Source organism: Panthera pardus, unplaced genomic scaffold (assembly GCF_024362965.1).
Source record: "Panthera pardus isolate Hobbes unplaced genomic scaffold, ASM2436296v1 HiC_scaffold_10, whole genome shotgun sequence".
NCBI lineage: Eukaryota > Metazoa > Chordata > Mammalia > Carnivora > Felidae > Panthera > Panthera pardus.
In genome coordinates, this window is record NW_026526655.1 from 650,293 (window position 1) to 674,580 (window position 24,288).

Consider the following 24,288-nt stretch of genomic DNA (forward strand, 5'->3'; position numbering starts at 1 on the left):
GTATTTTAAACACCAGTGAGAGGCCACAGACACAGAGCACCTCCTGATGGAGCTCCCTTGCACATACTGCTGAAGCCTCGCGCACGCCGTAACTCGATTTGTGTGTGTGTGTGTGGATGAACTCTGGGGTGTCTTCACGTAAGAACTCGTAGCTCTGACACAAATTGCCGGTGTCTGCTCCCCAGGAGTGAGGGGCCCCCAATGTGGTTCAGGTTAATTCTCTTCGCTTTCTGGTTCTGTTTCTCCCCTCCTTTTCTTTCATGATCTGAAACCTCCCACCTGGCTTCCGAGTCCTTGGCTCTTGTTGTCCTACGTGGTTTCACCCTGGAATAGCACATGTCCTGGCTGTCTCTGTGTGTGCTCACAGCCCTCCTCTGTGACCCCTAAGGATCTTGGGCAAAATGCAGGCCTTGTTTCTTGGGATAAGGTCTCTCCAGGGTGTGGGGGCTTGGGTCTCTGTTCAAAGAAGATGACAGAGGGTTTTCAACTCAACTTGTTTTGCAAAGAAGTGAAGTCTTGATTTGGATCCCAGCTGATGGTGGGGTCTTTCTGGGCAGCAGCCTGACCTCCGTGGAGCCCTCGGGCGGTCATTGGGAGGTGCCCTTCTGTTATTTTTGTTTTTTTGAGAGTAATTTTATGACGTGAGAACACAGTGGTTCGGTTCCCAAACTTGCTTCCACCTTAGAAACCCCTGGGATCTTTTAAGTATTCTAAAGCCCCAGCCATAGCCCAGGCCAGGGAAACCTCATCCACTGAGAGGCCCCAGCTGTCCGTCACGTGACATCCTCAGGGTGACACCTGCATGGTCCGTCTAGGTAAAGACCATACCCAACACATTTTAGAGAATGGAGGGTCTTGCACTGAAGGCTTAATCACCCCCTTTACTTGTTGGGTGACCAGTGAGTGGGGGCTTTAGTCCTGTTCTGCTAGGTGGTTAATCACCAGTGGAACATAATAGGTTCTGAGTCTAAAACGCGTTTCTTGTTGTATTATTAAGTAAACAGAATCAAAGACCAGTACAAGGTGTCCGTGCGCATCCCTCCTGACAGTGAGAAGAGCAACCTGATCCGTATCGAGGGGGACCCGCAGGGTGTGCAGCAGGCGAAGCGGGAGCTGCTGGAGCTTGCCTCTCGGATGGTGAGACCTACGGCCAGGCCCTGCTGGGGAGGGGTGCGCCTGTGCCTGCTGGGTGACTCTGCAGGGTACCCTCTGTGCGGTCCTGGAGAATGGGACTCGCTCGGTTTAGGAGTGACTCTGAGCTGCAGGGGCCCAGGTGCTGTGCTGGAGGCACTGGGGCTCTGCAGCAGGGCTTTTGGCCTTGGGGAAACCCCGGAGTCTGGGATGCTTTGAGTACCGACTCCAGGGACTGTGATGGATTTTCTGGATTCTTAGAAGCACCCAGGGGACTCCCATGTGCAGCCAAGGTTGAAAATTCCTGCTGTGTGGTTATCTGCAACTCTAAAGGTTGGCGGGGCTTGTTCCTGCTGCCAGACTGAAGTTCTGCACTCCCCTGTCTAAGCTGTCAGCGCTGGTGTGTCTATCTTGATCGTGTGATTCATATGCAGATAGCCACGCAGCTGTGATTGTTGGTTTGGGCTGCACGTAAGCGTCACTGGGATGCCTTTCAGCATCCAGAGGAGGCACGTGCTGAGTGAGAGTTTACGGTTCAGCGTAAACACGTGCAGAATGTCAGGAAGCCTCGGGCAGGGCAGCGTGCGTGCCTCGTCGGGATAGGGAGTGAGCTGCATGTCTGTTGTCACCCTGTCACTGCCTGGCTCTGGTGCCCAGGCCTGGAGCCTGCCCTCAAGGCCCCCTTTGGGCAGTAGGCCTTTCCTTTTCCTCCGCTGCAAGCTGACACATGCGGCCTCCTGCCATTCTCTCGCCATCCCTGAGCTCACAGCTCAGCAGAGGGTTCCAGCTCTTCCCTTACTCAGACAGCTCTCTTGTTGCCCGGGGCGGGGGAGGGGGGGGGGAGGGGGGGGGTCCCTTGGTCTGGGGTATCTGGTGCTTCTGTGGGATTACTGAACCCGTGTTTCTCTGTCAGCCTGGTGCCAGTCTGATCCAGAATCTCCCCCAAGATTTTCAATGGTTAGCTGCTAGTATTTTTTCTTTATCCTACCTCTGTTTATTCTTTTGTATTATTCTTTGGTGTTTTAGTGAGATGCTGGGGTAGGTGAGAACCAGAACCATGCAGGTTTACTGCCTGGTGTTGAACCTTTCTTAATTATCCACATGTGGCAGTGGTTGAACCACACTGTGTTCTGGAAGGATCACTGCCTGCGGGGCGTTGTGCCTCATGGTCTCTTGTTCTCGTCCCCATGGGTTGAGGCCACTGCACTGGCACTTCTGGTTGAGGGGTCCTGAACTCTGCTGTGGAATCGTACTTCATTCAGGAAAATGACACCCAGCCCGTGTTGTTAGAGAGAGTAGGTGTCCTCTCCAGGGCACTCTGCTGGCTGCCGACTCCCTGCGGTGCTACGAGGCTGTGTGGAGCTCCCCAGGCCCCCGGGGGGCCTCCTGCTGTTAACATCATCTCCTCAAACCGCGTTTTTAGGAAAATGAGCGTACCAAGGATCTGATCATTGAGCAGAGATTCCATCGCACCATCATTGGCCAGAAGGGTGAACGGATCCGTGAAATTCGTGACAAATTCCCGGAGGTAAGCGTTTCCCAAAGGCATTCTTGAGTCCTCTAGGAGGGATTGATTGGCACTGTTGTGGAATCCAGTCATTACCAATAACTGAACTTGGATTTGTGGTGATTTGTCCAGGTTATCATCAACTTCCCAGACCCAGCACAAAAGAGTGATATCGTCCAACTCAGAGGGCCCAAGAATGAGGTGGAAAAATGCACAAAATACATGCAGAAGATGGTGGCAGACCTGGTAGGGGGGGTTTCCCTCCTTGGTTGAGATACAGTGTTGCTGGTGGTGGAGAGGCCTGGGGGACTTGGCCCATCAGTACCTCTGCTTGGGGAGCGCACTTGGGCCCTGGATTGGTCTGCCGTCTCCATAGTGATGCCATCCCTGGTAACCCCGTGTGCTTAGACTGGCAGAAATTGTTAGGGCCTCAGTGTTGCGTGGAATTACGGTGGGGTGCCAGGTTCCTTGTGTCCTGGAGGGGCCTTGGGGTATCTAGATAACGTGTGCCGTCTGGTAAGGAGCGGGATGTGCGCAGATCGTGTGGGGAGTCAGCTACTGATTTGTTACCTTCTTGAGAGCTGGAATGGGAACAGGTAGTTTGGAAAGTGCCGAGGGTCGTTATCGATGGGAGGACTCCAGGTGGGCTCATGCTTTCTGTGGTCCTTCATGGGGCTTGGACCGAGCTGACAGCTGCCTCAGTCACTGATGGGGGCTCTCCCAGCCCTGAGCACATTCACGCTGCCCTGGAGTGGTGGGGTTCCCAAGAGTGGCAGGGTCTGTGTGTCACCTTGAGGTGTGCTCTGGGCTTACTTCTCCCAGCCCGGTGTCCTGGTCTCCACTGGCCCTCGGCCAGCTCTGGTCCTGGAGGTGGCCAGAACCCCCTCGTACCCAGAGTGTCGGTTGAGGACCCTTGGCACACTCCGTTGCTTCTGGATTGTGGAACTTGCATCGAACAGATGGCAGGTTGTATTGCGAGCCACTTTTTATAAAGGTGGCTTTGCATCAGTTAACTGTGGCTTGCCCACTTAGCTAATTGCTGAGTAAGTTATCCCCCATTCTTGTGACAAGCCTCTGAAGGTCAGAGGTCAGATAGCGGGAGACCAGGAGGATCCAAGTGTGTGTTTTCCCATAACGAGACCTGTCATTTCATACTCTTTCATGGATGATGGGATACCTCACTCCAGTATGCTGGCTAATTGTGCCACTCCTTTTGTTTCTAAGGTGGAAAATAGTTACTCAATTTCTGTTCCGATCTTCAAACAATTTCACAAGAACATCATTGGGAAAGGAGGCGCAAACATTAAAAAGGTGACCAGCCAGTTTGTCCCCTGAACCTTGGCTCTCCTCAGCCTACCCCCAAAGCCCTCTGCCATTCCGGCTGAGCTTTGAAGGAGGGAGCCTTCCTTTCCAGCCCTGGGCTCCAGCAGCTGTCTCACCTGGGACGTCCGCTTTTCATGGTGTCCCATCTGCTTGTAGATCCGAGAAGAAAGCAACACAAAGATCGACCTTCCAGCAGAGAATAGCAATTCAGAGACCATTATCATCACAGGCAAGCGAGCCAACTGTGAGGCTGCCCGGAGCCGCATCCTGTCCATCCAGAAAGACCTGGTAATGGGGTGTTTTGTGACAGGACGCTAGCCAGGCTCCCTGTGGTCATGTCTCAGCAGCCCCCACGGCGCTAGCCTGCTGTTCAGGCACGCGGGGTCAGGCAGGCCGGCCCTCCCCGCAGCAGTGCTGGCCTCCGAGCAGCCACCTGCCGCCTGGCTGTGGCGGTGTGCCCCGCTGGTCTGAGCAGTAGCACTGGACTTGAGTGCTTGGAAATCATGTCGTGAAGGCATTACAATAATTTTTTTCAATTTCTGAAAAGTTAATGTGTAAAAAACTGCATGTTTAAAGCGTGCGCTTTGGTGAGTTAGGACACGTGTACATCCATGGAATCCTTTCCGTAGTCAGGATGCCGAGCGTGTCCGGCACCCCAGAAATGTCCTCCTGCTCCTTTTCAGTCCCTCCCTCTTTCGTGCCAGCCCCCGCCCCCTACTCTGCCTAGCCATCCCCTTGATCTGCTTTCGGCCACAGGGGATTAGAGTGGGTTTCCTGCATCTTCGTCTAAAAGAAATCCTGGCGTCTGCTCCCCCATCTGCAGCTGCTTTCACCTCGAGCATCCGTGTCGCTCTGTGTGTCAGCACCTTGTTTTGTTTAATGGCCGTGCAATACTGTCATTGTATGCACTGATGATTTTCCTTTTGGTCTGAGACCTGTAGTTTTTCTTTGAAGGGGTTTTTTTATCTAATAAGTCGTCAAATTTTTTAGCGTAGAATTTTTCATAGTATTCCCATAGTGTGTTTTCACTGTGGTGGTCTCTTTTGCATTCCTGATGCCTGTAATTCGTGTCATTCTAGAATCATCTTCCTTTACCCTGGTAGTAGTCTTTGCTCTGAAATCTACTTTTTCTCGTTAAAGTAGGTTTCTCTTAGGCAGTTTGCTTTTTTTTCTACTCAATTTGACCATCTCTGCCTTTTAATTGTATCTAATTACATTAGTAATTGTAGATACCCTGTTTTAATCCATGTTTTAATCCATATTTTTAGTAAGTGTGAGGAAATGTGAATTTTTTTAATTTTAAAATTCTGTTAAAATTCATGTAAACAAGATTTGCCATCTTAGTGTACAGCCCCAGGACAGTAAGTGCATTCACACTTGCTGTGCAGCCATGACCACCATGTGTCTCCAGAACTTTCCATCTTCCCAAACAAACTGTCCCCATAAACAAGTTCCTTTGGCCCTCCACAGCCCCTAGTCACCCCTGATGTGATTGTTCTGTGCGGTTCCGTTTCAGTCCACCGCCTTGAACTTGTTCTCTGTGTGTCCCGTCTTTGTCCTCTTTTTCTGCCTGCTTTTGGATTTAATAGAACTTTGTTTTTCCTTTGATCTCCCTTTATGGCTTACTGGATTTTCTAGCTTTTACTTTAGTGGTTGTTTCAGAGTTGTCCGGGCACACGTTCCACGTGCGCTTCCTTCCTCCGGGTCCCTTCGTGCTATGGCAGTGTCGCTGGAGGTGCTGAGAATCCCGCGTCCCAGCGCTACTGCCCGGCCTCCCTGGTCTGCGTTGCGGCCCCGCGGCACCTTCTTGTTTGCACATTGGCTTCTTTCCCTTAGTATTAACGTGGGTCATGTGGCAAGAACGTATTTAGTTTTGTAAGAAAGTGCCAGCCCGTCTTCCCAGGAGGCTGCCCCAGTGGCAGGGTGGGCATCCGGGGGCTCTGCAACCTTGGCTTGGAGGTTTTCTTTCTGCACCTGACTCTGTTTTGGCACCTCCCACAGTGTCTGTGAGGACACGTCTGAGGTCCTCCTTTACTTTGCTTCTCCACGCACGTTCTTTGGCTCTTGTTTTTAGGAGTGTCTCGTAGGCTTTGAGCGACATACGACATGTCTGGGGGTCCTTTTCCTCGCGTGTCTTGGAGTTCATTGAGCTTTCTTGGATACGTGAGTTTAGCATTGTCATCAAATTTGGAAAAATTGGGGTCACTATTTCTGAATATTTTTTTTCTGTCCTCCCCTTCAGGGACTCCAGTTACCTGGTGATAGGCAGCCAGATTGTCCTGTGGTTCATTCGTACGCTTTTTATTTGAGTGGAAAGGTGAAGTGGTGTTTTTTCCTCCATTAGTTTCTTTAAATTTGTTAATTTTCTGCAGTGTGTAATCTGTCTGTATCCCAGCTAGTGTATTTGTCATTTTGGACGTTTTCACCTGTAGGGGTTCATTTGGAATATTGGAGGTTTTACATTGACACCTTCAGTCTTTCTTTGCCTTTTTGACCACATGCAGGGTCGTGAAAATGCCTGTTGTAGTGTTATCGGTCTCCTCCGGTTCTTCTTTTTTTTATGGTTTTTTTTATCTGAGGTGTGGATGCAGAGGGAGAGAGCGAGAATCCCAGGCAGGCTCCACCGCCCAGCGTGGAGCCCAATGTGGGGCTCGATATCAGGACCGTGAAGTCACGACCTGAGCTGAAAGCCACAGCGGGATGCTCAACGGAACCACCTGGGCGCCCCTCAACCCACTGGTTCTAGTGTCTGTGTCATTTCTGGGCTGTTTTCTGTGCTTTTCTCAGTGAGGTAGTTTTCTCCTGTTTCTTTGCTTATCTGCTATTTTTTCATTGGATGCCAGAAGTTAGGAGGTTTCCTTTGGTGGATGCTGGATAGTTTTGCATTCCTGTAAGTGTCTTTCAGCTTCGTTAAGGTACTTTGAAATACTTTGCTCCTTTGTGGACTTGCTCTTGAGACACACGAGGTGGCGTCACAGCAGTGCCTAGTCTGGGGCATTACTTCCCACTACTGAAGTGAGGCTTTCCTGTGCCCACGTCCTGGCACGTGGACAGTGCTGTGTGCTGTGGTTTGCTCCCTCTAGTGATCCGGGGCTCTTTCCCAAGCCTCGGCCATTTCCCTCCGCACGTCAGTATGGGAGCAATGTCCGGTTCACGGGGGCTTCTGCCTCCACGCTGCCCCCTCCCCTCAGGCTCTGACCTGTCGGCCCTGTGTCCTTGACGCCGGGACTTGGCCAGGGGGCAGTCAGCAGGCTCACCTTCCTTCCTCCCTGTCTCCAGTGTCTTGAACACCATTGTGTCCTTGTGGGAGGTAAACCTGGTCCTTGTGTCACCTTGACTAGAGGCAGGATAGGTGCTGACCCGCGGGCATATCGGTGTATCTCTGCTTGGGCACCAAGAGAAGCAAAGGAGGAAAGCACTGTTTTGACCGTGTAACCCGGAGGCTTCCCTTCCACGTTGTGTGAGCCACTGCCCCCGCCCCATCCCACACCCATATTCGTGTACCCACTCATGCACACAGGCTCCGGGTCCCTGGGCGGCGGGCGTGCCGTCCTGTGTCCCACACCTCATGGACTGTGTGTGATTCCAGGCCAACATTGCCGAAGTGGAGGTCTCCATCCCCGCCAGGCTGCACAACTCCCTCATCGGCACGAAGGGCCGCCTGATCCGCTCCATCATGGAGGAGTGCGGCGGGGTGCACATCCACTTCCCCGTGGAGGGCTCGGGGAGTGACACAGTTGTCATCAGGGGCCCCGCCTCCGATGTGGAGAAGGCCAAGAAGCAGCTCCTGCACCTGGCAGAGGAGAAGGTGAGCCCCACGCCCAGGAGTGATGGTGCCGTGTCTGTCCCTTGCTAGAAATCCTTGCCCTGTTTTTGTGGCAGGTCAGAAAACTGCTCCGTTACACCTTTATGTCTCTGGTTTTGCCATTGCTGAACAAAGGGCCTTGGCAGGTCGAACGCCTACCTGTACGATGTAGAAAAGTTGCGGTTTGGCGTATTGGCTTTTTTAAGTAGGATTCATAGACTATAAAATCCACTTTTCTGAGTTTTGACGAGCATACACACACTGACATGACCACCACTGCAGTGAAAATGTTTTGGCCATCACCTTAAACTCTGCATTGAATCACCTTTGCCCCTTTGTCAAAACCCACGTGTGGGTCTGTTGCTGGACTCTGGGTGTCCCAGTGACACACCTTTAGCTTTGTGCTTTTGTAGAACCACGTTAGCTGTTCTAGATCTTTGCCATTCTGCATTTGGAAACTGCTTACCAATTTCTAGGGGAAAATCCTGCTTAGATTTTGACAGAGACTGTGTTGAATCTGTAGACCAAATTGGGGAGAACTGACCTCCCGGGAATTCAGTCTTCCAGTCTGTGTTAAGTCTTTGATTTTTAATTGGTGTTTTCTTACGTTCAGCATGGGGTTCTCCTTCGTGTTTTGTTCAATTCATCTCCTCACTATTTTGCTTTGTAGCATTGTTGTTAATTAAATAAATCAGCGTCAGATTCCAGCTAGGGTCATGTATTGAAATATGTTTTTTTTTGTATTGGCTTTGTTTTGTGCATCTGCTTTAAAGTTCAGTTACTAGTATTAGTAGCTTTTTTTGTGAGTTTTATGTGTAGAACATGTTGTCTTTGCGTAGACAGTTGGGTTTCTTTCTGATCTGTACGCCCGTAGGTCTTGTCCTATGCGCCACGCGGGCCTCCAGTATGGCGTTGCGTAGCAGTGGGGAGGGCAGACAGCCTTGCCTTGTTGGCAGCCTTTGGGGAAAGTGCTCAGTCCTTCACCATGAAGTGGGAGTTACACTGTCTTCCAAAGTTGCTCTTTATCAGGTTGAGGAAGTTCTCGTCTGTTACCGATTTGCTCAGAGTTGTTGCGGGAACAGGTGTTGGGTTTTGTAGGAAGATTTTTTCTGCATCTGTTGACATGGTAGCATGGTTTTTCATTTTTTAAGCATATGTATTAGATTTTTTTGGTTAGCTTTTTCCTTTTTTTTTTTCTTTTTAATGTTTATTTATTTGCTGAGAGAGGAAACAGTGAGAGAGGGAGAGAGAATCCCACGCAGGCTTTGTACTGTCAGTGGAAAGCCTCACACAGGGCTTGAGCTCATGAACTGTGTGAGGTCACTACTGTAGCCAAAATCAAGAGTCAATGCTTAACCCACTGAGCCACCCAGGTGCCCCTAGTGGTGGTTTTTTGTTTGTTTTAATGTTTAACTGACCTTGTGTTTTTGGGTGACCCCACTGGTTTAAGTATGTCATCTTTTATCATGTTGCTAAGCTGGGGTCACCTTGCTCATTAGCTTTTTTTTTTTTTTTTTTTTGAATGTTGGTTTATTTTTGAGAGAGAGACAGAGTGCAGGTGGAGGTAGGAGGGGCAGAGAGGGGGAGGCCCAGAATCTGAAGCAGGTTCCAGGAGCTGAGCCGTCTGCACAGAGCACGACATGGGGCTTGAACTCACGAACAGTGAGTTGGATGCTTAACTGACGGAGCCACCCAGGCACCCCTGCTCATAGGTTTTTTAATAATGGTGCTATTTGCCAATGTCGTTGTCTGAAGAATAGAAGATTTTCTCAGGGGTGTTTTGTGAAACCAGCATTTAAAAGATAACAAAATTCACTTGTTTATTACTCTGTTTAGCATGCTGGTAGACCCTCTTTTTTTTCCCCCCCTCTTGTGTTTCTTCATGCCTGTGAGCCAGGTTTCAGGATACAAGGAAGAAGGGGGAAGCAATGGGGCGCCTGGGTGGCTCAGTCGGTCAAGTGTCCGACTTCGGCTCAGGTCACGATCTCGCCGTCCGTGAGTTCGAGCCCCGCGTCGGGCTCTGTGCTGACTGCTCAGAGCCTGGAGGCTGTTTCAGAGTCTGTGTCTCCCTCTCTCTCTGACCCTCCCCCGTTCATACTCTGTCTCTCTCTGTCTCAAAAATAAATAAACGTTAAAAAAAAAAAAAAATTTAAAAAAAAAAAAAAAAAAAAGAAGGGGGAAGCATTGTATGGGTCTGAGTCAGCCAGGCAGAGTGTGTGCTCCAGATGAATCCTCAACAAGGTCGTCGTGTCGGGGCTTTTGCTGAGCCCTGGCTTCGTGGTGTCAGACTAGGGCCTTGGTTGGCTTCGGTCTCTCCGAGATTGAGATGGGGCCTTCCTGTTGGGAAGGGCTCCCCTGTGGCGAGAGCAGGTAAAAGCCTAGACAGGGAGCATTCTGCTCGACTTGGGAGGACCGAGAGTGCTGTGGGCTTACTTGCTGTGCAGTTGCCTCCTACTTGCCTAGCACCCCGAGGCCACACTCACCAAGTCCCCTCTGTAGATGGAGAGCACTGGCGGGGGTGCGGTCAGTTTGGGGAAGCAGCAGGACTGGGGCTCTCAATCCACATGCTCTCGGCTATCTGAGTGTCTGTGGTCATGGTAGATGGCATGTAAGTACTTCCCGTCTGGGGGTCCATCCATTAGTTTCCGTGAGGCTCGATTAGCCCCACACTGTTGTTCTCTAGGCCCTCTTTCTCACTTGCCCAGGGGACCAGGCGAGTAGCATCAGACCAATGTATCTGCGGTTGGTTTCCACAGCAAACCAAGAGTTTCACTGTTGACATCCGCGCCAAGCCGGAATACCACAAGTTCCTCATTGGCAAAGGGGGTGGCAAAATACGCAAGGTGCGTGACAACACTGGAGCCCGTATCATATTCCCAACGGCTGAGGACAAGGATCAGGACCTGATCACCATCATTGGGAAGGAGGATGCTGTCAGGGAGGCACAGAAGGAGCTGGAGGCCCTTATTCAGAACCTGGTAAGGCCCGGTGGGAGCTCCCCCTTGGTTGTCCATCCTGTCGGTGTGGTTGACACGAGTCCTCTCCCTTTCCTTTCCTCCAATGCTGCAGGATAACGTGGTGGAGGACTGCATGCTGGTGGACCCCAAGCACCACCGCCACTTTGTCATCCGACGAGGCCAGGTCTTGCGGGAGATTGCTGAAGAGTATGGTGGGGTGATGGTTAGCTTCCCGCGTTCTGGCACGCAGAGTGATAAGGTCACCCTCAAGGGCGCCAAGGACTGTGTGGAGGCCGCCAAGAAGCGCATTCAGGAGATCATCGAGGACCTGGTAGGTGCCTGGGAGGGTGGCAGGGCTCCGGTCAGGCTGGGGCTCTTTGGTTCTCAGTCTTGGACTCTCAGCCTCTCTGGCTTTACTCTCGGCAGGACACTGCCCTTGAGCAGCGGCTTTTAAAAACACGTTATGAAATGAAATCTGTATGAGGAACCGGCTTCCTTCTCTCTGCCTCTCCTTCCCAACGGGAAGAAAAGAGATGGCAGGGGAGGGCGTGTCAGCGAATCCACATGGAAACTTGTGGGGTTTTCTAAACCAGCCCTTAGAGAGCCTCACCCCCCCTCCAGGGCTCCTCCCAGCCCTCCCCTGCTGGGGCCTTGGAAGTACTGTCCTGACCATTAAGCCCGATGCCTCCTCACAGAGTCACAGCCACAGCATCTGAATGTCACCCGGCTAGTGCAGTCACCCTACGGGGACAGTGGCTAACAGTGCCGCGTGCTTTGTGCTTGGGGCGGGGGCTCTGTGCATGGAGACAGGAGATGGTCACACATGCTCTGGGCAGCAGCGAGCGCTGGTGCCGTTTTGTACAGACAGGTCATCGGTACTTAGTCACTGGGAGATGTCTCAGAAAGAGGCCTCCCTGTCAGTCCTGCCCCCACCCTCCCTCTGTCCACCCTGTTGTACTTTGACCACTTGGAAAAGGGGTGGGGGGGGGGCGTGCATCTGTGCTTTTGGGGGTCTCTGTAGAGGATTGAGCGGAAGCTGGTGAAAATACGCGTCGAGCCTAAGCAGTTAACCTTTGCCTTTATTTTTTTCTTTCTTGCTGTGTCCCCCTGCCCACCCCCCCCCCCCAGGAAGCCCAGGTGACCATAGAATGTGCCATACCCCAGAAGTTCCATCGATCTGTCATGGGCCCCAAAGGTTCTAGAATCCAGCAGATTACTCGGGACTATAACGTTCAGATTAAATTCCCAGACAGAGAGGAGAACCCAGGTGGGTCTCAGCGGTGAGCTCTGTGCTGAGTGGGGAGCCGGGGGTGTGTGAATGGACCTCACCTACGGAGGGTGGGCGTCAGGTGGCCATCACGTGTGCTGCCTCGTGCGTCAGTGCTGGCGTGCTGCTGGAACACCCGGGTCCCAGGGTGACCAGGTGGCCTTCGGGCAGGGTGACAGGGCCAAGGACGGCAAAGCAGCTGCGGCCTCCGATGCAGCGGTTTGGTTCCGAGGCTACTTACAGATTCCCAAGTGATGTGTGTGACGGGGCTGCTCCCACTCTGTCCACTGCAGCTGCCTCTCCCCCAAGCACCCCTACCTGGCGGGTCTTGTCCCTTGTGAGGCAGGCGGCTCCAGTAAAGGCGGCCACTGGCTGCCCTTCTGTGACACCCCTCCCCCAGCTCCGTGTCCTGCTTGTCACTTGGTCCTGCCTGTGTCCCGGGAGCCGGGCAGGGTGGTTAGGCAGCCAGGAGGTGACTGGCTTGTGGGGTCAGTGAGAGCAGCGTCCTGCCTGTGTCTCAGACCTCACTTGGTCACGCCAGGCTCCCAGCTAGGTTGCAGCCCACTGTGCCGTCTCTGGTCTCGTCTGGTCGATGACCGACCCTGCAGCCTCCTGGGTCCTCCCCGCCCGTCTCTGTCCTCTCTGGAGCTTCTCGTGGCCATTGAAGCTCTTGTTTCCTTGGAACATGGGCTGTTTGGAGTATATTTGAAGGAACATCGTACCTGATAAAGACATATTTTATATGTTCGTTATCGAAATTCGGTCTCTTTTGTCCTGCACCTCCTCTTCTATGCACACACACAGTTGTTTCTGAGACGCTGGAGTGTAATTTTCAGACTCGTCCCTTATCTGTAGTGGCTACTTCCTGAGAATAAGGATGTTTTCTTAACGTCACTAGAGACAACTGTGGCCCATCCCCCAGAATCCGCGGAGCTGGCGCTCCGTGTACTGGTGCCGAATTCGTGGTCATGGTCACATCTTTCCGGTGCCGGCAGTTCTGCAGCGTCCACCTCTTACCCTGGTCTGTGCGGCACTGCCCTGCCTGATGCTCACTCGCTCGCTCTTGTTCATGTCGTACAGACTCCTGGGTTCCATCCCGCTCCGTGAACCTTGCTTTTGTGTTGGGTCCACACTTGTCCCCCGCCAGCCCACTCCTGTGTTCGTGTCCCTTCACTCTTGAGGCTTGCCTGCCTCCTGACATACGAGGCCGCTGGAGGCTTCCCTCGTGCCTCTTGCTGCCGTGTCCCAGCATCGTGGCTCAGTTTCTAGGCTCCGTACCCTTTGGGCTCACCGGGCATCACGTTCCAGCCCCCAAGGAAGAGCGCTCCACTCCCGGCCTCACTGTGGGGCCTTTGTTGCCACCCAGGCCGGGCTGCGAGCCAGGCTGGCGCCGGTCTGCCCTGCCTCTCCCGCCAGGACTCTGAGCTGCCCTGCCCTTCTCCCCAGTTCACAGCGTGGAGCCGCAAGTCCAGGAGAACGGTGACGATGCTGGAGACGGGAGGGACACCAAAGACACCGACCCTGGCTCCCCAAGGAGATGTGACATCATCATCATCTCTGGCCGGAAGGAAAAGTGCGAGGCCGCCAAGGAAGCCCTCGAGGTGGGTGTGCCCTCATGCAGTGTGTGACTGGACCTCGTCCCGGTGGGGCTGCCCCAAGCACCTTGGCTTGCACCGCGGGCTGTGCTAGACCGGACCCGGGCACAGAGCCCGGCACTGGGGGCTGGGCAAGTATGTGGAACCGGCAGGTTTCAGTGACAGCAGGGTCAACGTGATCTGTAGCCTCTGTGGCCTAGTGATAACCGCTGCCATCTCAGGTCTGTGAGGAGGAGTCTTTTGTGTGGGGGGCACCTACCTGAGAGCCACCTCCCTGTTGGGCGCTGCTCTAAATGCTGTGTTCCACGGTGTGCAGATTAGTGCTTACGTGGAGTGGACAGACAAGAAGCAGAAACAGGTCACGTGTCAGGTGGTGCTTAAAAACAGTGGAATGTGGAAGTGAAGGGGTTGTGGAGAGGTGGTCAGGGGCTAGCGTAGAGAGAGAGCAGCGGAGCCTGTGTCCCCGCTGTTAACCCAGCAACCCACACAGGCTTGGCTACAGTCTGTTCCTGATGTCAGTGAGGCCAGCTTCCGTCCCTGAGCCCCACCGGTCTCTCTCCAGTTGCTCTGTTTTTCCTCGATTTGTTTTGTTTCTGTAAGAGGTTTGCCACGGTTAAGGGCATAGGCTTGGGGTGAGGGCCAGAAAGTTTGCTCTGGTGGCGTTAACCTTAAAACTGGATTCTGGATTCTCTTCCTGTGTTTTCTGTTGAGTTAAAAGTCTGGGTGAAGTTCTCAGTTGAGGCAGAACATCATAGAAGGTTCCAGGAAGCGCCCTGTAATTCTCACAGGGTCACTGGCTCCCTGCCAGCTGCTCTCAGGCCCGACCCTGTCTTCTCTGCAGGCACTGGTTCCCGTCACCATCGAAGTGGAGGTGCCCTTTGACCTTCACCGGTACATCATCGGGCAGAAGGGGAGCGGGATCCGGAAGATGATGGATGAGTTTGAGGTACTGGGATTTGCAGTCTTTCCCCAGGAGCCAGTGTTGGGAGCGAGCCCTCCCACGGGCCCCCGGCGGCTCAGCCCCTCGGCAGTGCGCCTCATCCTGGTCGTGCCCCGTAGCAGTGCCCCGTCCCCGGTTCTTGTGCGGGACCCCCGCCTTTATCAGATCTGTGTCCCCTGCAGGTGAACATCCACGTGCCGGCACCAGAACTACAGTCTGACGTCATCGCCATCACTGGCCTCGCTGCGAATCTGGACCGGGCCAAGGCTGGGCTGCTGGAGCGAGTGAAGGAGCTGCAGGCTGAGCAGGAGGACCGAGTGGGTGTCCGCCGGGCCCGCAGGGGTGTCCTCCAGAGCCACGGTCCCCGGCCACACTGCAGGCGGTTCAGCCACATGGCTGCAGGGGGACCTGGCCACCCGGGGAGCCTTCCATCAGACACAGCGTTATGAGCGTGGCACTTTGCTCTTCAGTGTAACAGGGGCAGAGTTAGATTTCCCATTAATCAGCACTTTTTTTTTCAAAGTAACCCTGCCACGTGTGGTGTCTCCAGCCTGATAGGTAAGGTAAGGTTGGAGAGGCCTGGGAGCTATTGCTAGAAAAGAACCCCGAATGTGAGTGGTGTGGTCCAGGGTGGGTGTCAGCATGCCCATGCGGACCTTCTCTCCGGAGCTGCCCTGCTTTGAGTAGGTTTGGGGACCCATCTCCCTGCTTTGGAGAGCTGGCATTCGAAGGGCTTCCTAAGCGCACGGCAAGGCTGGGTGTTACAGGCTCTGAAGCCCTGCTAGAGATTCTGTAGGGAACGGGCTTCCCGTGAGGAGGAGGACTTCTGGAGTCTCGATGCGAAGGGTCCGCAGACCTCTGGAGCCTGGTTCCTGTGGTCTAGCCTCTGGCCGTAGATGTCCCAGGCCGGCCGTCCTTCAGCACTCTCGTGCCCCCTCTTCCTTCTGGCCTGCTCTCATACCCCAGGCTTTAAAGACCCCAGGACGTGTTTAGGCTTCCTCATCACGTCCCCATGAAATTCACTGGAGAGCCAGCTCAGAGCCCACCACGCACGAAGCCAGTCTTGTCAGCGCCCGAACGATCCTCTTGTGAGGGGTGTACACGCTCGTTCCGGGTCAGCCCTCCAGCTGGCAGTGCACAGAGGCTAACGGGAAAGCGTATCTTGCTTTTGTCACTGAGGAGATCTTTGGGGTCGAGGACAGAGTGGGGTTGACATGTGGCTGCACATGGTGAAGGTCAAGCCTGAACTCCACCCTTGTCTCACCTGCAGGCTTTAAGGAGCTTTAAGCTGAGCGTCACTGTGGACCCCAAATACCATCCCAAAATTATTGGGAGGAAAGGGGCAGTGATTACTCAGATCCGCTTGGAACATGACGTGAACATCCAGTTTCCCGATAAGGATGACGGGAACCAGGTAAGAATGCCGGCTTGGGTCAGACTCTGTGGCCGGAACGCTTTGGGGCGGGTGGACTCTCGTACCCTCACCCTGACCTGGGAGCCGTGAGCGGGCAAGCGTAGGGCCTGCCCAGGTGGGCGGGGAGGGTGGAGCGCAGAGGGGCAGGTCTCTGAGGGTCTGAGTTTGCCTTGGGCTTCGGGGCCCCATCTCGGTCTGTGCCAGCTGGGCGAGGTCTCCCTGTGCTTGGCTGCTGCGTGAGTGCGCAACATTTCTCCCGTGCCCGCCTGGTTGTTCGTGGTAGGCATGCTTTGGCTCCGGCTGAGTCCTTCTTCGCATCTGTACCCACAGGTGCGGTCCTTCAGAGGGTACCCTCCCCCTGCCTATCACACCCCAGCCCGTCTTCCTCTCCGCTCCCATCAGGGCCCCCTTCCAGCATAGCACTGCGCACTGTGGGAGCCTTGGTCTCTGCCTGCATCTCTGGCCATGGTACACAGCCAGGCACCCAGAAATGGTTCTCTAGAACCTTCTGGTCAGCAAATCCCAACGTGCCTCTGCAGACTCTGGCCTTTTCAGCCCCGTGTTCCCGTGCTGTGGCAGACTGCCTGTTTCTGCACCTTCCTCCTCTGCTCAGCCCGAGTCTATAAACCACACACTTAACCTGAGTTCAGAAAGGCAGGCAGGCCTGCAGGGCCCCCTCTGGAGCCCCCACCTCTCCTCTGCGCCTCCTGCCTGGTCCTGGCCTTCCCTGGGTGCATCCTTCTGTTCCCGCTGCGTTTCTAACAAACATGTTTATGCTCCTGATCTTTCTTAACGCTAATTTGTGATTTTTGTTCTGTTTCAGTGAGTTCTATGCCCAACGTGGGGCTTGAACTCATGACCCTGAGGTCAAGAGTTGCCTGCTATTCTGACTGAGCCAGCCAGGCGTCCCTTTAACTTTAATTTTTGATGTTGAATCCTGAGAATTGAGCTCCTTTAAACTCTGCACCTTCACTACCTTCTATTTTCTTTAATTTTCCCAAGGAAACGTGACTTTTTTAGTCATTGTTTAGGGTTCAAACCACTCGCTAGTGTTTCAGAGCCAAGTAGGATTGGGTGGCCATGTGATTTTGATACGCAGCATTTTCCTGTGAGAATTATGCTTCCGTTTGCAGTCTGTTCTGTGTCTGCATTTGGCATAGCGCTCGCGGCTGCTGGTGGGTCCTGGACTCCGCCAGGCAGGTTCTAGGCACAGCCCGCTGCCCCCCACCCCTCCACTGCCAGCGTGGGGCCTGCTGCTGCTCTGCCTCTGCCTGGCTCATTCTGGCCTCTCTTCTGGGCAGATCTCGAAGTGTCCGCTCTTTTGTTTCCAGGTGTTTTTGTTCTCTGGTCCTTTTCTGTTGTTCCGTTCTTCAGTGGGTGTAACTTTTCCTTTGTCTTAAAGAATATAGCTTACGTGTGTGATTTTTTTCTTCTTTTTTGTCGTTTCGCTTTGAGTCCTGTGTTGGCTCTGCTCGCACTGTGCATGCGTGGTGCTGTCACCCGTCCACGTGTGCTGTGAGGGAAGTCCTGCGCAGGGGCATGCTGGGGCTGTGCAGTGCGGCCGCAGCGTCCCGCCCCTTCTCTCCAGGCGGGTCTGTCTCCAGCGAGACGCCTCCAGATGCAGGGCCCGAGGTGACCTTCCCTGTGCCCTGTGTGGTCTCTGACGCAGCACCCTCCTCGCCTGCAGCCATCTCTGTGGCCACGTGTCCTTTCTTTTCCCGTACACGTCTGGGGGGAGGCGGGGGCGCAGGAGCTAATGGGCATCGTTGACCTGCTTTAAATCAGCTTCTGGCGGTCTTCCCATCTTCTTTCTCTCCTGAGTGGGTCAGTGTTTCCCCTCAAGCTGAGGTCTGCCTCACTCCGCCAGCACTGCCTCTTGCCGCCTCGTGGAGCTGCGTCTGCTGGCTTGAGGCTCCCAGCCTGGGGTCTCTAGGGGCATCCCCTCTTCTGACTGCGCTCTTCTTTCTTAGCCCCAGGACCAAATAACCATCACAGGGTATGAAAAGAATACAGAAGCTGCCCGGGACGCTATATTGAAAATCGTGGGTGAGCTTGAACAGATGGTTTCTGAGGACGTCCCGCTGGACCACCGTGTTCACGCCCGCATCATCGGTGCCCGTGGAAAAGCCATCCGCAAAATAATGGATGAATTCAAGGTGGGTCCCCAGCGCCACCACGAAGGGTGCCGTGTAGTCCTGGAAGCATGGTGGGTGCAGCGGGGTGGGTGCTCCCACGCTGTCGCGGGAGTGAGTGCCTGGGACCACAGGTCTCCTGCCTCGGCTGCTGACCGCCCTTGGGGTCTGGAACGGGAGACTTCTGAGGCTCTGGTGCCCGTCCCTGAGTTGGTGAGGTCATGTGGAGGTCCCAGCTGCGTATACGCGACACCGTCGGTCAGCGTCCCACACTGGCCTGGAGGAGACGGCATTCCCTCGGTGCGGCAGGGTCCTGCACTGTCGTGATGTGTTAGCTCTGACATACAGGACCTTGGCTCCTGAACACAAGGTTAATTTGGGAAAACTTCCCTAGAGGTCCACCATTCTCAGCCACACATGACCATGACCCTTTGGTCCAGAGACTCCAGATGGAGTGTCCTCAGACGCCTCAGCGGCCGCATGTGCTGTCCTTCCAGGTGGACATTCGTTTCCCGCAGAGTGGGGCCCCAGATCCCAACTGCGTCACTGTGACGGGGCTCCCAGAGAACGTGGAGGAGGCCATCGACCACATTCTCAACCTAGAGGAGGAATACGTGAGTCATGGGTGGGCAGCAGGCCTGTGCCTGGGGCACCCTGCCTGCCACTAACCGGCCTGGGGCAGCAGCAAGGCCATGTAGGTGCGTCCGCTCCCAGAGGCACGCCAGTTGCAGGGTGTCCCCCTAAGCGAGCCCTGAACACTTGAGACCAGGCAAGCGTGGTCGTCGTGTGTGCCTGCTGCAGACTGACGCCCCCACCTGTGCCCACAGCTGGCTGACGTGGTCGACAGCGAGGCGTTGCAGGTGTACATGAAGCCGCCAGCCCACGAGGAGTCCAAGGCGCCATCCAAGGGCTTTGTGGTGCGGGACGCTCCCTGGACCGCCAGCAGCAGCGAGAAGGTCAGACACTGTTAGGCCCGCCGTTGGAGGTGGGGGCGCCCCCGGCACTCGCCTCTCGCTGGGAAGCGGCTCACGCGGGACCTCTTATTGAGGCTGTGCCCTCTCCCCCCTACAGGCTCCTGACATGAGCAGCTCTGAAGAATTTCCCAGTTTTGGGGCTCAGGTGGCCCCCAAGACCCTGCCATGGGGCCCCAAGCGATAATGATCGAAAAGCAGAAATCTCTCCAGCCTGCTGACCCAAACCCCACCAACACATGGTTTGTCTCAATCTGACCCGGCGGCTGGAGCCTCCATAAATTGTTGACGCTTCCCCCTCCCCGAGGTCTCGCAGTGAAGCCAGGCGCGCCAGCACCCCGCGTGCGCTCAGGATCTGCTCCCTGACACCTTCGCTCTGGGACGGCTCTCCACTGTCGTGAACACTAACCGAGGTAATTGGACATTTCCCCGTAAGCGTCCTGGCTCATCCAGCATGTCCGTAAGGCTCTGGCCTCCGCTAGGAGAGCTCCACAGCTGTGGCGGAGTCTACTTCCTGTGTCATGACCTCAGGAAATAAATTTCCTTGACTTTATAAAAGCCAAAATGTTTGCCCTCTTCCTTTCCCACCTCCTTTCCTCCCTTTGCCTGCCATCCAGACCCTCTTTACAGAATGCAGTCCACCTTCCAGCTGCCAAAAGCCCACTTGGCCCAGACCACAGGGTGGTGAGGGAGACCCAGTTTGCACACTGGGAGTGCCTGGGCCCAAAGGAGAGCCGTGGTGGAGCCAGAGGGGACCAGAGAGGCAGCAGGGTGACTGGGTGCTTGGGCTGTCTTGGCCTCGCATATGTTGGGGTCCGAAAGCACCCAAGTGTCTCCGCCCCCAAGCGTGGTGAGCAAACCCCAAAGGCAGGGCCGCATGTCTCCGTCTGGGCCAGCCGTGGCTGTCGTGGTGGCCTGGTGTGGCCTGAGAGACGTGGGGACAGGGAGAGGGGCGGCCCGCAGAGTAGCAGTAGAGACTAGCTGCTCCTCTGTGGCCCCCTCGCCCCAGGCCAGGTGTCCAGCGTCCTCCTTTCTACCTCAGAGCCAGTGTGGCTGCTCTCGTGCTTAGGGTGGTGCCACCCTGGCGCTCAGCCTCTCGGCGTAGATGTTTCTGGTGGTGGCGTGTCTGCTGTAGCCCTGGGGGCGGGAAGCCGGTGCTGGGGCTCAGCCAGGCTGTCCTCTGACGCACGCTCGGATGCTGCGTGTGAGCCCCCGGGAGCTGTCTCAGAGAGGCAGGCATCGTGGTCCTGGGGCAGAGAGAGGTGGTCACTTGGCCTGGACCGGAGGACCCGGTGCTGGTGAGGGAGGGTCCGCTCTTTCTCAGGTGTGTGCTGGGTGACTGTGGGTGTCGGACCACGGGCCTTGGCCTGACCACAACGTGCCCTGCCCCCCAGCGGACTGTTGAAGGTCAGCTCTGGAGAGGAGAGGTGGCCCCGGGCGGTACAGAGGCGCCCGTGTGTCGCATTGTGAGGGAACGAGGACGGCCCTTTGTGTCGGCCCCCTGGCCTCCCCATCTCTGCCTCTGCCCGCACGGAGGTGATGGGGCCCTGTCGGGTTACCCCACCTGGGATACTGGAGTTCCTGGGGGCCAGCTCGTGTCTGGCGCACACCCTGCGCCGCCCCTGCACCCCCGTCCTTCACTCTCCACTCAGTAACTCAAGCCCGGTGATCTCCAGACTCTGAAATTCTAAGTAGACTGAGAATTGCTCGACCCAAGTGTACCTTCGGCTGCCCCTGCCAGCTTTCCGTCTGCCACGGCAGCCTCCAGCGTGCCCATCTGTGGGAGCGAGCCACAGGGGTAGGAGAGAGCACTCACCTCAGCAGGCGGCCTGGGTGTCCCCAGAGTGGGCCTGTGAGGAGACGGAGGAAGGGGAGGCACCCCCTCCCCTCTCGGGGAGCCTGATTGGGAAGGGCGGGCCCCTCCGCGTCTCCACCTGCATGAGGTTTGGAGCCTTTCCCGTTGGCTGTCTTGTTTCCCTCTGCCTGCCCCTCTGGCTCCCTCAGCGTCTGCCCAGCCCTCTTTTCCCTTCATCTTTTCTACGGCATCCTTCGACGTCCCCCGCCCTTCCCCAAACGTAAATTTTAAATTTTCACAAGTTTTTGCACATCTGCATTTATCGCTAAATGTTGTAGATACGAATCCCCCCTTCCCCTGAACTGTGTTTGGGATCTTGCGTGCTCTGTTTTTGGTTGTTGTTGGTAAAGACTGTTGGTGGCCCTGCCCAGGCCTGGTCTCCTGTGGCCACCCCTGCTTCTGGGGCAGCCCTGGGCAGGGTGGGGTGTGCGTGTCCATTTTCTTTGTTGAATGTCTTCCATATTATGTGTTTCCATAGCTATGATCCGTCCCTTGGCCTTAATTTTGGAATCTGGAGATTATATGCAAACATGTGTAAAGGCTTATGAATATGGATGACACTGGAATTTTATAAATTCTAAAATAAAACCCAAAACCAGATGTAGTGTGCTAGAACTCGTTTTATCACGCGGCATGTCGGTTCTCGGTCCTGTGGAACCAAGGGTGTCTTCAACAGGCTTTTGAGTGATAACTAGAGACCCATAGATAGTTCTAGTCTCCAGTGCGATTCTCCCGGTGGCACATGGGAGATAGAGCTGTGCCCTGCGTGCAGAGAGCTGGGGGTGGGGAGGGCCCTGAGCCACAGTGTCGGGGCCAGCTTCTCTGGTGCGGGGCCACCTGCCCTGGGGGCTGGGAGGGAGGTGGCAGGGAAGCTCCAGGTGCTGTTGCGGGCAGGGGGTTGGGGGGGCGGCAGCCGGCACCTGAGGGGCTAGGGCTCATGAGCAGAGGCCCGGGGTCACCGAGGGCATCACAGCTCTGGGCCAAGAAGGGGCAGAAGGTGGGCTGTGGCCTCTGAGGGCAGTGAGCCTTTGACATCTCCGGGGCAGCAGAGTCCCTCACCTCCAGGTGGGACTGCTGGCTTGGGGTGACCCCCGTGACCTCAGAGAGAAGGGACTTGAGAGGCCTGGCCACCTCCCGGCAGTGTAGGCTGTAGGCCCAAACTCCTGTCTGAGCTCTGGGAGTAGTTGTCCTTTGCTCCGTTTGTTCCAGAGAGAGCCTGTCTCCAGGGAAGGGTACAGGAGGGGTGATTGGACCGGCTACCCTGTCACAGGCCAGGGTAGAGTGCTGGGCCGGGCACCGTGCCGCCGGTGGATGAGGGAAGGTAAAGCGGGGGGGCGGGGGGGAGGGGAGCAGAAGGGCTCACCTCATTCTCAGCCAGCGCCTGCTTGGCGAGGTAGTACTCTCGCTTCACCTTGACCTCCACGGACTCGGGAATGTCGGGTACCAGGAGGTCGAGGATCCGGCCGATGGAGAACACCACGTGCTGGGGGCAGGACATAGTACGAGCGGTGGGAGGGCGCCCGCCCCTCGGTAAAACAGACGCCAGCAGTGGCCTTAATGGGGCCAGGTGTGCACACCTGCTCCCCAGGTGTGAGCTGAGCTGGAGGGGAGCAGTGCAGGAAAGGAAAGCCCTGGAGGCAGAAGCCACCGCTACGGAGACCTGCCCCAGGTCTCACGGCCTGTGGAGCCTCCCCGGACACAGCAGTGCCCAGAGCAGTTCAGTATCCACACAACCTAGGCCAGGCAGGGGTTGACAAAGTTTTCAAGACGGGGAAACGACAGTGCACAGGAGAGTGGCCCTGTGACTGGGTAGTAGCTTGGTTGCACACCTCCCCACCCCAACCCCCACCAACACACACACACACACACACACACACACACACACCCCACATGGTGGGATTAGGCAAAGCATCCTGGGGGAGGGGTGGGTGTCCTGCTAAGGCCAAGAGAGCCAGTCGGGGGAGCCAACGGGAACTAGGAAGTTGGCTAACCTCAAACACTATGACGAAGGCCAGGCGGATGGCCAGAAGATTCCAGTATGTTGGAGAATACTGCCCATCATCTTCCCTGAAAGCCTGATACCTGCAGGAGACACGGAACTCAGTGTGGGGAGCTGGGGCTGAGGGTCAGCTGAGGAGCTGGCAGGGGCCCTTCTTAGCTTCTCTACTTTTTCCTTCCCTGATCGTGTAGTTCTGGGCCCGGCTTGCCTGAGAGTGCCTGAAGGAGGGAATATTCCTAAACGGTACTAAACAGTGCCTTCGGCTTTAATTCTTGGGGTTCCGGGGTTCCAAAGGGAGGGATGATGGGCTGGATTGTCCCATTCCCTACAGCCTGCACTGGGCCCCAGAGTGGCAAATGCCCTGTTAATGTCATGGATGTGATAATATGATGAATCTGCTTCCGCCGGTGATGTCAACCTAGTCAACACTGTGAAAACCTGCCATTCGGAGATCAGTCAGCTGTGCCCAGACACCTGTCCAGCATGGCTCTCCCGGACTAGAATAAGCTGGTGTTAAGTTTCGCTTGCTATTTCCAATTTGTCATCTTGTCATCCTTCGACAACTTCCTGTATTTCCGGTTAGATTCGGCATTCCATTTTGACATAAACTGCCATGCTACACTCCATGGAAAGCAGTATTAGGGCCAACTTTGTAGAAAAAGAAACAATTCTTGAACATTAAAAAAAAGTTACTGAAGGAAAAATCCTCAATGCATGTAATAAACTATAAGTGGCCTAACTAGACACAACAGAAGACAGACTGGGAACTTGGAGACGATTATATGAAATCACCCTGAATGCAATACAGAGAGTCAAAAGATTGCAAAATATATCAGTGCCCTTGGGACGTGAAGGGAGAACAGAGGTGCTCCAACATAGCAGTTCCAGAAGCGGAGAATGAATGCAAAGAAAAGTTAGAGCAGCTCTGTTTGAAAGATGAAATGGAGAGGTTTCCATGGGGCGCCTGGGTAGCTCGGTCGGTTAAGTGTCCGATCAGCTCAGGTCATGGTTTCGCGGTTCATGAGTTCGAACCCCGCATTGGGCTCTATGCTGACAGCTCGGAGCCTGGAGCCTGCTCCGGATCCTGTGTCTCCCTCTCTCTCTGTCCCTCCACTGCTCACACTTTTCTCTCTCTCATAAATAAACATTAAAAGAAGAAAAAAAAAAGAAACCGAAATGGAGAGGTTTCCAGAACTAAAGAAAGAAAGACATCACCTTTCAGATCAAAAGCACATAACTGATTTCCAGTGAGAAACTTTTAAATAAACTCTACGACGGCAGAGACCTATTAGTAACACAAGTCAAGGAAAATGAGGAAAACCTTCTATGCTTACCAAAGCTTTCCACAAGAGAGTAATAGTCCCAAAGAGCTAAGGGAAGATAGCTCAATGG

General features: G+C 54.8%; 2 protein-coding genes across 3 annotated transcripts in view; one reads left to right on the forward strand and one right to left on the reverse strand.

Moving 5' to 3' along the window:
• The window catches only part of HDLBP (high density lipoprotein binding protein), a 73,721-nt gene extending 52,224 nt beyond the window's left edge, over positions 1–21,497 (forward strand). For both annotated transcript variants that reach the window (XM_053902533.1, XM_053902526.1), the window contains exons 12-28: positions 998–1,137; positions 2,555–2,659; positions 2,771–2,884; positions 3,863–3,949; positions 4,118–4,249; positions 7,551–7,769; positions 10,523–10,744; positions 10,836–11,054; positions 11,852–11,990; positions 13,437–13,591; positions 14,427–14,531; positions 14,708–14,842; positions 15,796–15,939; positions 17,910–18,095; positions 18,569–18,685; positions 18,899–19,027; positions 19,143–21,497. In XM_053902533.1, the coding sequence (XP_053758508.1) occupies positions 998–1,137; positions 2,555–2,659; positions 2,771–2,884; positions 3,863–3,949; positions 4,118–4,249; positions 7,551–7,769; positions 10,523–10,744; positions 10,836–11,054; positions 11,852–11,990; positions 13,437–13,591; positions 14,427–14,531; positions 14,708–14,842; positions 15,796–15,939; positions 17,910–18,095; positions 18,569–18,685; positions 18,899–19,027; positions 19,143–19,229 (2,435 nt within the window). In that variant the 3' untranslated portion in view covers positions 19,230–21,497. The remainder of the gene's footprint in view (positions 1–997; positions 1,138–2,554; positions 2,660–2,770; positions 2,885–3,862; positions 3,950–4,117; positions 4,250–7,550; positions 7,770–10,522; positions 10,745–10,835; positions 11,055–11,851; positions 11,991–13,436; positions 13,592–14,426; positions 14,532–14,707; positions 14,843–15,795; positions 15,940–17,909; positions 18,096–18,568; positions 18,686–18,898; positions 19,028–19,142) is intronic.
• Positions 21,498–21,499: 2 nt separating this feature from the next.
• ANO7 (anoctamin 7) overlaps positions 21,500–24,288 on the reverse strand; it is a 29,477-nt gene continuing 26,688 nt past the window's right edge. Inside the window, exons 22-24 of the mRNA XM_053902614.1 lie at positions 22,889–22,979; positions 22,261–22,380; positions 21,500–22,113 (exon numbers count right to left, since the gene is read on the reverse strand). Coding sequence (XP_053758589.1) covers positions 21,997–22,113; positions 22,261–22,380; positions 22,889–22,979 — 328 coding nt within the window. The 3' untranslated portion in view covers positions 21,500–21,996. The remainder of the gene's footprint in view (positions 22,114–22,260; positions 22,381–22,888; positions 22,980–24,288) is intronic.